The following is a 12,710-nucleotide window of genomic DNA, read 5'->3' on the forward strand; positions in this document are numbered from 1 at the left end:
CAAAAAAAAATGACCAATTGACAGCTACATTCACACATGTAACATACGTAGATACAGATGTAGTTACTAGTGATAAAGTACTTGCATAAAATAGCAGTAACCTCGCAAGTATAAAAACAATCGATACAATTATCAAATCGATATCTTATAGAGGAGAAAAATCTCGTTTGTACTCGCGATTATCGTCTATCGACTAATGGACTCCATTAATCATCGAGACATTTTATTGTCCGGCTGTGAATGTACACATACTAACTGCAGATTATACACTTAAATTAAAATAAATAATAAAGTTAAGTGCACTAGTGATAATTCTGCAATTAAAATTTAAGTATAAACAATAAAATAATAATATTATTAAGTAATTGTCGGTTTTATTCGGCAACAGTCGGTGTGTGTCGGGGAGAGACGGATAAAGTCGGTGGCGCGCGCGAGTCACTCGGGCGTCCGGGGGCCGCCATTTTCCTCCAGTGAGGGAGAGAGTCGCGAGGCATCAGTCGTTGGTGAATCTAACGCGTTTTTTTCTCGCATATCGTTTACGTTTTAAGGTGTTTTAGGGTGTCGGGCGGATGCACGACAGCCCAGAACCCATAGCCGTTTGTTATTTGAAAGACCGTTTATCTAATAAACAAACATTTATTAGATTGCTAACAAAGTCTGGTGAGGTGTATCCAGCAGCAAGGCGGCTAATTTTACAAGAGTAAGACAGAGATAGAAAACTAGTGGCGGCGGCTTTATACGCCGGGAGGGAAGAACGCCGTGTGAGTGAATATTGTGATATTGTAAGTGACGCGGTGTTGGAAGATAATTCAAGATTCCTGTGGACTCTAAATCAACGGTCTAATAAATTCCCGACAGGTTTGTATATTTATTATATTTATATTCAATTATTTATAAATCGAAATACTCATCATGATAATACTGAGCTGGATGTTTTATGTCGGATCTCTTGTAAATGTGGATACGTACAGGCATTTTCTACAGTTTCTGTATGATATTAATGTGTATGTCATATATATATGTATATGTATACATTTACAGCTCAGGTTTTTTATCATCTTATATATTTATAGGTACGTATATATGGGTGGATGTATGTGTATATTAAATATATATGATGAAAAACGTCCATAGACCGAGCGCGAAAAATTCCGCGCGCCTTTCTCCGCGATAGGATGAAAACGACGACGAGTACGAATAATACGACACGAGCACGACCACGATAATAATGTGAGAGAGAGTTAATATATGCGTGTGTATATTATATGCGTGTGCACGCGTGTTTAGTGCGCGTGCCCCTGTGTGGTATATACATCACGACATTTGAACGTAACGATGGAGATTGTAAGATCGTGACCACACGGTATGAGAGAGTGTGGGAGAGAGGAGAGACAGAGAGAAAAAATAAGTGCTGTGGAGTTGGTTGTTGTATTGGAGATGGAGAGAATCGAGAGAATGGAACGAAATGAAAGAGAACAGAAGAGTAGACAAGTCAGGAGTTAAGACGAAGCGCGAGTGTGGCTTTGCTTTAAAATATATGATACAATATATACATATATATGTACACGACACTACACTGGACATACGTGTAATGCGTGTGCATGAACATGTGAAGAAGAAGTGAAGAATGAGTGAGAGGGTATAACTTATATGTGTATTTATGTATTTATTGTGTATACATTTATATACACATATAAATATATACATATGTGGTCTAATGTAAAGAACGGGGGGAGTCTTTGGTTTTGTGTAGTCAGTCGGGAGACGCCAAGCGCGTCGAGAGACCTTTCTTTTTTATTCTTCTTTCGAATTGCACGCGGACGGGCGGTCACTAAGCCTCCATTATCCCGTCACTGTTTTTCACCTGTCCCTGAAAAACCCTACGTTATATATCCCCGCTTCTTTGTCCTCAATATTTATTTATTTTACATATTTTTTTATTATACCTTTATATGTATGCGCATTTTTATGTAATTGACGATTTACCAATTGATAAATTGTGCACGTCATCAATATTGTTTTTTAAATTTAAAATGCAAACAATAATTGTTTTTATTATCATTACTTTTTTCTTTGTTTCGATAACAATTATCAGTTTTGAAATTTTATGCTCAGGACAAATTGTTGTATTCATGAGTACAATAATAATAATTACGATAATTATAATTATAACGATAGAGAAACATTTTTCGAGTTTTTATCGTGTAAATGCCGAAGGCGAATTGCGAGATACTGTAGATATATATGTATATACATTTGACGATGACATGTGACAATCCATTGCGTTAATTACACACACCGACAATGACGCTCTTGAATATGTCACGTCAAGAGTAAAGAGACCAAAGCTACAGTGACGTGACTCACTGGCCTAGCAATTTATCTCTTCAAGTAAATGGTGACCAATGAACTCGCAGGGACGCTTCTAGAACGTGCGTCATTTCGATCAACATCCAGTCTGTGTATATATTTTGTTCTCTTGATACATATAATTTATAATTTCAGTACAAAGCACAAAGTGCGAACTGAAGAAATAAATATATCCATAAATAAAAAGTTTATTCCACTAAACCATAAATCCATTATAAAAATGATATATTGGAAATTTATTACTCCGGTATTTAGTGCACATGAACTCATGTCATGTATAAATATAAAATATATATACATAGATATTTATTGAAAATGTAAAGGTTAAAGTTCAAAGCAACGTTGATCGTTAAAAAGATTGCTCTATACACAGCGAAGTAGCCTAGATCTCATTTAAACTCGAAACTGGATAATGGTGACCTCGGATAAATCTTTGCGTAACTTTCGCCAAACTAAACGCAAAATAAACGCCACTTGAGTGGCACAATGTCGCACTCGCTTTACCCTTCATTGAATCTCCCCCACTATAAAACCAAGTTTCAAGTTTGTTCCTCTCTTCTCTTCACTTGCTTCAGTATCAACTACTGTTATATACATATAATAATATGTACATATACTGCAATACATGTACACTGTGTTGCGTGTACCCGCGCATTTATAAATGTGTTTAGATCAGCATGTATGTACATATATTATATACCATACCCAGTATACTCTTATTGCAACCCAGTGAAACACTAGTGGCTAAAACGAGGAAAGCCTTTAGTATTCAAACAAGCTCTCGTTCTATACTACACTGGCCTTACGTAATTTACTCAACGTAGACGACGACGTTGACGACAACGACAACAACAACGGTAACTGCTTATTCAGCAATGAACTGACCTGTATTTGCTACGCAACATTTTTTTTTATTCATACTTATGTTATTTTAATTCTTATATATATGACACATTTTATATTTTCCTGAAGAAAAATATATGTAACAATGGACATTAAAACTTGATACGGTAAAAAGTTGGTCAATCGATAGTAAAAAAAGTTTGTATGATAAATTTAAAAAAAAAATCTGACCCTTAGGAATTATATTGATATTAAAAAAAAAAAAAGGACAAGTAATAGCCGTATTGAGATGGTGTATAAATTTTATCAGAACGGCTTCCGGAGGTTATATCAGAGAGTAAGCATTAACGAGAAAGAGATAGAGTTTGAATATATCCGGCGGAGATAATGCTTCCGGAACTGTTTTAATGTTTCTTTATAAACGATTTAAGTTGTAACAGGTGCCAGCCCTTTATAATTTTAAATTAATCATCAATATCTTATCTCTCAATTCATATCCTGAAAGAGTACTTGTAATAATGTAATTACCTGATACTATTTTTATTATGTACCAGATCGAAACGTTTTTCGCCCAACGAAAATTTAAAAAATTCATGCAATTTTACGGCTTAAAGGTGACTAGGGGTGATTTGGGGTGGCTGCAATTTCCGGCTGACACGTGCACCCATGCGAGACATTTTGGAAATCTAGATCCAGTAAATTTTTATCTACCCGAAGATCGGAACGTTTTTCGCGCAACGGAAATGAACAAATTTATGAAATTTTACTGCTTAGTGACTTTAGGGGTGATTGGGGGTGGCTACAATTTTTGACTAACATACTAGCGCCTATTTGAAACATTTCAGAAATTTAGATCAAGTAAATTTTTTATTTTTCATTTTGTTTTCTTATTTTCGTTCCGCAGAAACGTTCCGATCTTCAGGTACATTAAATTTTTTACTTTTCATTTTCGTTTCGCGAAAAACGTTCCGATCTTCTGGTACACATTTTCATTGATACATTTCGATTGACATTAACTCCAATTTTTCCATCCTCTTTATTACAAAGAAAAAAGAAAAACAAAATGATTTTTTTTGCTACTGATGCGTGCTCTCAGCTTCTTTTATTCAGGCTAACTGACCTGAGACAACCTCTCAAAGACATTAAACCACGGATAGTCATCACCATCACTATTATTCACCTCCCTACGGCTATTTGGTCGCCGTTATATACTTGCTCCTCAATTCTGTGCTTACCTACTTTCCCATCTTTACGTAAACTGACTTGAGTTGAGATGAGAGAGAGAAAGAGAGAGAGTGCAGCGACACGAGAAGAGCATAAATGCGAATGGAATGGCACATTGTATGTATATATATATGAGTTACATGTAATGGAAGGGTAGCGCATCCATTGTAAACAGAATCGAGCGGTAAGCAGCTCTCCGGGATTTCGCGGAAGAGTCTGGGTGAGGAGGGGCCGATGGCGGAACAGGCTAGGATGTGAGAAGGGCGAAGAGCGATGAGAGAAGAGTAAAGAGTATAAAGAGAGAGAGAGAGAGAAATGTAGAGAGTAGAAGAGGGAGAGACTACGACGACGACGACGACGAGCTACACCGACTGTCGAGGGTGGGAAGTTGCCGGGACATCGATCGGGCCGGCCATTGCTTGCCACACTCAACTATACTATGAGTCAAGATGCCATTCCACCACGAGAAACCAAACTCCATCAAAGTATCAGGCTTTCCTATTATATATATATGTACTACTCTCAACGCGATACACTGCCGTCTATTCTTTACTCCAAAATACACCTTTTATGTTTTTCACACTTAATCTCACCCCGCTGTATGTTATGTCCCGCTACGTCATTATATATTTATATACTAGTCTTTGTTTAAACACTCCGTCATTATGTCGGGGACATTGTAATTGAGAATTTAAAAAAAAAAAAAAAACAAAGACATATATCCCGTGACGTGTCTCTATAACGGCCGGAGAATTACGCTTTCGATTTAGAAAAGAGTCATGAGGAAAGAGAGTGGGAGAAGTAAAGTTTTGCTTTAGCGAGAGAACTCAACTGAGTTAACTTTGCTGCCAAACTAAACTTTCCGCAAACTTTAAGTAGTCGGTACCCTTCCTCTTTACCTTACCTTACTTTATATATTTTTATTTTTTCGTTAACTACTACTACTATCACTACTTCTCGTTTAAAGTATTTCTGTATCCAGTTGTCCAGCTAGCGGGTCCGTGTCAGTGATATTAATCTACAAGTACCGTATAAAGTTTATCCTGAAAAGTTTTAAGAAAATATTATTGTTGATTTAATTGATGAAATATTGTTTATGTCACCTGGTAGAATGTAACGAAACAAGTACCGGGAACAAACTTTTTAGTTTATTGCCGCTACAGGGATGCCAGAATCCTGATCACGGTGTAGTAGGGGTAAAATCTCTCCTCATGCCCTTTAATATAACTAGCGAGTGGGCTCCCTCTCTTACTCTCTCCCCTTTACTTTCTCACTCTCTCAGTTGGTGAAGCAAAGTTGCTCCCTGGTTAGACAATAATTGGATAACTTCGCCCTCGTACTGGACGGCTATCTCCCCTCTTCATTCCAAGCTTGATGCTTTACCTCTTACCTCACCCCTCAACCTGGAAAAACTCTCCTGCTACACCTAGATCAAGAGTACGAGTTGAATTGAAACTTGTATTGAGTGCCGGAACATTTACTACTGTTAGCTAAGGGTATTTAATAGATATACCTACAGTTTATATATTTATGCTATTCCACAATTGAGTTTCAATTTTGTAGGATGAACTTGTATTCATTAACTCACTTCCGGATAATTAACTATTTTTTCACTTGTCATTGCAAGAATTTAATCTCTGGTTATTTTCGTATACTTGAGTCCTTCCTCATCTTTATCTCTCTTTATCTTCTCGTTTATTTTTTTTATTCATACGGATGCTTGCGTTTTCCCTGACTTGGCACAACATGTGCCCGAGTCAAGTCAAAGTGCTTGAGTTTGCACACTCTGCGTTAGTATCGAGTTCTGCAGATCTCGCTGAGTCAACCACCAATCACATTTTATAGTTCCTGTAGAATATATCTTTTCATTACATATGTTTTGTATAAAAAAAATACAAAGATAAGGATAAATTTTTTTTTTTAAATAATATCCAATATTAACTTCCATTTGATGAGTGATGATTCTGAAGTTTGCAGACAGTTAACAATTTTTGAATTTTTTTCTACTAATTATAAAAAAAAAAAAAATCTAAAAATATGCACATGTAGAAAATTTAAACATCTATAAGGCAATTATTTGGAATGTTTTTTTTTTATCATTTATCGTTTTTTGAGAATTTGAAAATTACTAGACGTCAAATTCAGTGTCATAAGTTAGCGGTCAATTCAAAATTTTTGAATTTTGTTTTCAACAATGGGATTTAAAAAAAACTAAAAATATGCACATGTAGAAAATTAAAAAAACTATAGGTGCAATTTTTTCAAATACATTTTTTTTTAAATTGATCGTTTTTAAAAAAATTCAAAAATTAATAGTCGGCTGATTTCAGTATCATAAGTTAGGGGCCAATTAAAAATTTTTGAATTTTGTTTTCAATAATGGAATTTAAAAAATAAAAGAACTAAAAAAATGCACATGTAAAAAATTTAAAAAACTATAGGTGCAATTTTTTCAAATACATTTTTTTTTAAATTTATCGTTTTTAAAAAAATTCAAAAATTAATAGTCGGCTGATTTCAGATGAGTTTAAATGTAGCGGATATCAGACAAATTAAAAATAATAAACGATAAAAAAAAATATTTAAAAAAATGCACTTATTAATTTTTTAATTTCTTAAATGTGCATTTTTTTTAAATTTTATTTTCTCAATTATTTACTCTATTTATTAATAATTTTAAATTTGCTACATTCACACATATAATTTAATCACAAAAATTCCTGTAGATTTTAATTTTGTTTTTTTTTTGTAAGCTTATTAAATTATTTTTATATATCAGCTCATTCATAAGACATCCTATCGATAATATCCGTTACATTTTTAAGTAACTCATCGGATTATATTGATAAGAAGATTAAAGTCGATAGAGGATTGACATTTTAGTTTGTCGCCATTTTACTTCTACAAATTATAATTTATTCATTACTTTTAATAAATTCATATATTTCAAATCTTCAGCTTATCAATATATTTAGTATTCTCTGAAAAATAAAATAATTTGAATTGCCACGTAATTGTCGTTTAAGTCGCTTGTAAAACATTATCGTCTAATCGTTTAATGGGATCTTCTTGGATCCTACCCAGCGACATTCAAACCAACTAAAAAAAAAAAAAATTACAATCATAATAATAAGTAAATAAACACATAAAAAATATCTTGAAGTAAACGAAAATATTAATGAAATAAAGTAATGAATGTATCATATACACACTAAATAAATGCGTATAGGATGGCGCCACGTGTCAGCAAATCCGGCATTTTCCGATGAGCAAAAGCGCGCACGGGTTTACAATCTCGAATAAAATATCATAAATAAAAAGATAAAGGTACATACATACATATTTTATATAAATACTATATTTTTAAAATTTTAAACTTTCAATATTACCGCGCAATTTTTAAAAATATTCATTTCAAACGGTTTTTTTTTTTAATTATTAATTTTTAATTAATTGATTGCTTATCACGTTAAGTGTAAAAGGGATATCGAACATGAGTTAATAATTGTAACATTACCTAAAAACATTGATCTCAACGTTGACCAACGCCAGTCTTGTATACGTGTAATTCAAAAAACATCAGCCCCAGCCAGTAGCCTCTGGATACGGAACAGTGAGTGTGTGACGTCTTACCGGTATTACTATTGTAATTAAACAACTTATTTAATAATATAACTAATTAAATAATTATTTAACAATTTTTAAATAATTAGTTTTATTAAATGAGCGGCAGTTGATTAATTAAATATTTGAATTTAGTTTGTCAGAAGCCGGCGCGCTTGAGGTAACCTCAAATCTGTTTTACTTCTCACTTCTCACTTTCACCACTGGTTAAAAATTCTAGCATCTTAAAATATTCAATTGTCGTGTCCTGTTGTTTTTTTTTTTAATTTAATCATTAGTTTTAATAATTAATTACATGTAAATTAATTTAATTGTAAATATTACGAGTGATTACTAAATGTTATTATTTTTTTAAATTGTTACAGGAGTCGGTAAACAAAAATTCGTGATGTATTGGAGATTAGACGGTTCACCTTCGCAAATATACAATACATTGGTGCTGAAGAAACAATCTGTGTGACAAAGCATATAAATTAATAAGTGTGGAATTAAATAATTTGTTAGTGTTTTTTTTTTTTTTTTTTTTTTTTTATTTATTTAATAATAATTGACAGCCCACGTGTTTTATGACGAATTAACCAAAGTAGTTTTGGTTTTTTTTTTTTTTTAAAACAAGACTATTATTGTTTGGACCAGTGGACGTTGTTTTTTTTTTTTTTTTTATTATTTTATATTTTAAAAATATAAAAGTAAAAGTGAGAGATTTTAAAATAGGGGGGGCTGTTTGACCGATGGACAAACGGAAGATGTTGACGAAACGCCCTCGAATGGATACTATGAGGGGCCCAATTGCCAATGGGCCCATTCAAACTCGCCCGTTGGTTGCTCTACTTGACGGACGAGATTGTTCCATTGAGATGCCTATTTTAAAAGACGTTGCTACTGTCGCATTTTGTGATGCACAATCCACATCTGAGATACACGAAAAGGTATTTTACTAATTAATTATTTAAATAGTAATAATAATTACGCAATTATTGTTGAATAGTAACGTAATTAATTGTTTTTATCAGGTACTAAATGAAGCTGTTGGAGCTCTGATGTGGCACACAATTATTTTGACGAAAGAAGATCTGGAAAAATTTAAAACCTTAAGAATAATTGTGAGAATTGGATCCGGTGTTGACAACATTGATGTCAAAGCTGCTGGTGAATTAGGAATCGCGGTTTGTAATGTACCCGGTTATGGAGTCGAAGAAGTTGCCGATACGACACTTTGTCTTATTTTGAACCTCTATCGACGCACGTACTGGCTGGCGAACATGGTCCGAGAGGGAAAAAAATTTACCGGTCCTGAGCAGGTAATTTAAATGGTTTAAAAATTTAAATATTAAGTGATGATGATGGTAATGATAACAATTTATATCTCAGGTGCGAGAAGCAGCACAAGGATGCGCCAGGATACGAGGAGATACTCTCGGCATTGTAGGCTTAGGGAGAATTGGATCAGCAGTCGCCTTGCGCGCCAAAGCCTTTGGATTTATCGTCATGTTTTATGACCCATATCTTCCAGATGGTATTGAAAAATCGCTTGGTCTTACTAGAGTTTATACACTACAAGATTTGCTTTATCAATCGGATTGTGTATCTCTACACTGTACCTTGAATGAACACAATCATCACTTAATTAACGAATTCACTATCAAACAGGTAAATAAATAATTAATTAATTAATTAACTTATTTCATTTGGATAATTATATGATTTACTAATTGTTGGATATATTTCAGATGAGACCTGGGGCATTTTTAGTAAACACAGCCCGAGGAGGTCTGGTTGATGATGATGCGTTGGCGGCTGCACTGAAACAGGGAAGAATTCGTGCGGCAGCCCTTGACGTTCATGAAAACGAACCGTACAATGTCTTTCAGGGTCAGTCCAATACGCAATGTGAGTCTTATCTGGCCTAGCCTAACGGTCCTATACACATTTAACTAATTTATTTCCTCGTTCACTTTCCGTTTACATCCTTGCCGTAACGCTTTCATTTAAATGACCACGAGCGTAGTATACAGAAAAGTACAAATATGATTTTTCATGAATAAATTAAGTACTAATTAATTATTTATAATTTATATTCAGGTCCGCTGAAGGATGCCCCCAATTTATTATGTACACCACATGCGGCATTTTACAGTGATGCAAGCTGCTCGGAACTTCGTGAAATGGCTGCGAGTGAGATACGACGAGCTATCGTTGGACGTATTCCCGACTGCTTGAGAAACTGCGTGAATAAGGAATATTTCCACTCTTCCACCGGGTAAGACTTTTAAGACGAGTTAAATGACGATGAAAAACAAATAAAATATATACATATATATATTTATATATTAAAAAAAAAAAAACAATCGTACTCAATCAAACAAGCCGAAAGTAAGACGTAGGATCACTAAGGACCCAATTTTTAAATTACGCTTATGTGGCTTTGCTTGCATTGGGATTTTTAAAGTTTAAAAAAAAAAAAAAAAAAAAAAAAAAAATTGATGTGATAAATTTTTTTTCTTGAGAGACAAGTCGTTTGTAAGAAAAAGTAAAAATAGAGATAAAATATTAACATATTTGCCGTTGAATTTTTTTTTTTTAAAAATCGATTGGGCACTTAGTAATAAGCGATTTATCGAAGTGGCCGATTTGTTTTGACTTTCTCCAGCAGCTACCCTGAGGCAATCAACGGTGGATACTATGCGGGAACATTACCAATTCAACAGGCACATTCGACGACGCCCCACGATTCAGCACCTCCACCACCTGGAAGTCATTCCGCCGTTGGCGTTGCTAGTAGTGCTGGTCCAAATTCTTCGGCGGGAGGTGGCAATGCCGGTCCTACCGGTCCCGCGGGCCCAACGGTAGGCGGTACCGGTGCCGGGGGTCCAGCATCAGCCCCACCTACTGCTGGATTACCTGGTCTACCACACAGCATAGTGAGCGAGCCTGACCCCCGGCCAAGTCCACCTGCTCCGAGTCCTCGTTGACCTTGAACCCCCCAACTATATCAACAACTTTCAGCACCACCACCACCTCCATCATCCTCCGACCTAATCTCCTCCCTTAACCATCCATATGCATCATGATCATGAGTTATAAGAAATCACCCACAGTGCACCGGGACTGTCGACCGTGACCAACATCACCCTCTATCTGACACTCGACGATCGACAGAACTAACAACAACAACAACAACTACAACAACAAATGGAAAAATTTAATATTTAAATAAATATAAACAAAGTAAATAAATAAATAAAACAAAATGTTCATGAGGTAATAAATTATGACACTTTAATTAAACTAAAACAAAATAAATAAAAAAAAAACGCCAACATCATTTACAATTGACAGTGCATTATTGTGAAGAAATGTATTCCAAAATCTGTCTACTGCTTCCGAGATATAAGTTTAAGGAAAGTAAGAACGAGAGCGGAGATGAGAGAATGAAAGAGTGGGAGAGTAAGAATTAAAATTAAAGAGAGCAAGAGAGAATTTAAGTATGACCTAATAGTGTGTAAGGCAGTGGAAATAAAAATAAAAAAAAAAATAATAAAATAAATTTAAAAAAAAAAAAAAAAAAAAAACTGATGTTAAGAAATGATTGAATTTGTGTGCGAGGATTTAAAAAATAAGAGAGAGTGCGTTTGCTTTTGCGTTCGTCAATCTCTGGCAGTAATGTTGTGTATTTTTTTTTTCTTCTAGTAATTAAATTGTGGAAATTAATTACGGCACAAAATTAAAGCGATTCCCTCTTGATTCTGCGGCATCGCCTATCGACTTGTGTAAATTGGCGTATAAAAATACACATTGTCTATATATATATATATTAATTATCATTAATTTTTTTTCTTTAATTAATAATTATATTATTATTATTATTATCATAATTTTAGTAATAAAAAGCTTCCTCGCCGTTTTTAATTTCATAAATCGATAATGTTGGTTCACCCATATCAATATTAATTAATTATTTTTTATTTTTTATTGTATAATTAATATACGATTATCATGCACTAACATTTTGTTTTTATTTTTTTTTTTCGGCCATACTATTCACTAGTGGGAGGAGGTGGGATCGATTCTAATGGAAGTAAATAAAATAAAATAAAATAATTAGAAATGCTAAGCGATAGTTCATAAGATAGTGATGTGAAAAAAAAAAAAAGAAATTAAGAGAATTAAAAAAATGAATAAACATGATGGGAATATATAATAATATAAAATTTGAATGTTTGAAAGAATCGTACAATTAAATATTAAAACTTATATTAATGTTAATTCTATATATATATAAATATAAATATATAAATAATATCAATGAGCAAGTGATTGCGTGAGTAAAAAAAAAATAACTTTTTTTTCCCGCGTATAAGTTGTATTGAGACATTTAAAAAAAAATTAATATTTTTTATTTTAAATTGTTATATATTCGCAACTGTGATTAATTAGTGAATGTAATTAATTATTACAATTCACACAATGTACAGTTGAAATTCATTTTAAGTATTTGTAGTTATCACAATTGCGAATGTAAAACTGTATTATTATTAACTTTAACGTTTATTATTTAAATAGATCTCTTATTTTTATCGATCCAATCCTATACTTCCTCCCATGATTTTTTCATGCATCAATTAATCTGTTATAGGAAAGAAAAATAA

General features: G+C 33.4%; 1 protein-coding gene across 8 annotated transcripts; it reads left to right on the top strand.

Moving 5' to 3' along the window:
- Positions 1 to 179: 179 nt before the first annotated feature.
- On the top strand, positions 180 to 12,710 carry LOC130678001 (C-terminal-binding protein). 8 transcript variants are annotated; one of them, XM_057484954.1, is made up of 9 exons: positions 7,637 to 7,764; positions 7,912 to 8,083; positions 8,427 to 8,560; positions 8,776 to 8,990; positions 9,075 to 9,362; positions 9,433 to 9,711; positions 9,792 to 9,951; positions 10,144 to 10,321; positions 10,712 to 12,710. In XM_057484954.1, the coding sequence occupies exons 4-9, from the start codon at positions 8,793 to 8,795 to the stop codon at positions 11,031 to 11,033; spliced, it is 1,425 nt and encodes a 474-aa protein (XP_057340937.1). In that variant the 5' UTR covers positions 7,637 to 7,764; positions 7,912 to 8,083; positions 8,427 to 8,560; positions 8,776 to 8,792; the 3' UTR covers positions 11,034 to 12,710. The 8 variants fall into 8 exon arrangements, with proteins under 8 accessions (XP_057340944.1, XP_057340943.1, XP_057340935.1 ...); XM_057484956.1 differs by having other exon boundaries at positions 7,912 to 8,072; XM_057484955.1 differs by having other exon boundaries at positions 7,912 to 8,050.

Source organism: Microplitis mediator, chromosome 11, assembly GCF_029852145.1.
Source record: "Microplitis mediator isolate UGA2020A chromosome 11, iyMicMedi2.1, whole genome shotgun sequence".
In the NCBI taxonomy this organism is placed as follows: Eukaryota; Metazoa; Arthropoda; class Insecta; order Hymenoptera; family Braconidae; genus Microplitis; species Microplitis mediator.

Bases quoted from the DNA above. Each gene is read 5' to 3' on its own strand.
- LOC130678001 (XM_057484952.1), top strand. From the start codon at position 8,793: ATGGACAAACGGAAGATGTTGACGAAACGCCCTCGAATGGATACTATG. The intron at 9,363-9,432 runs GTAATTTAAATG...TTTATATCTCAG, and splicing joins AATTTACCGGTCCTGAGCAG to GTGCGAGAAGCAGCACAAGG. The intron at 9,712-9,791 runs GTAAATAAATAA...GATATATTTCAG, and splicing joins ACGAATTCACTATCAAACAG to ATGAGACCTGGGGCATTTTT.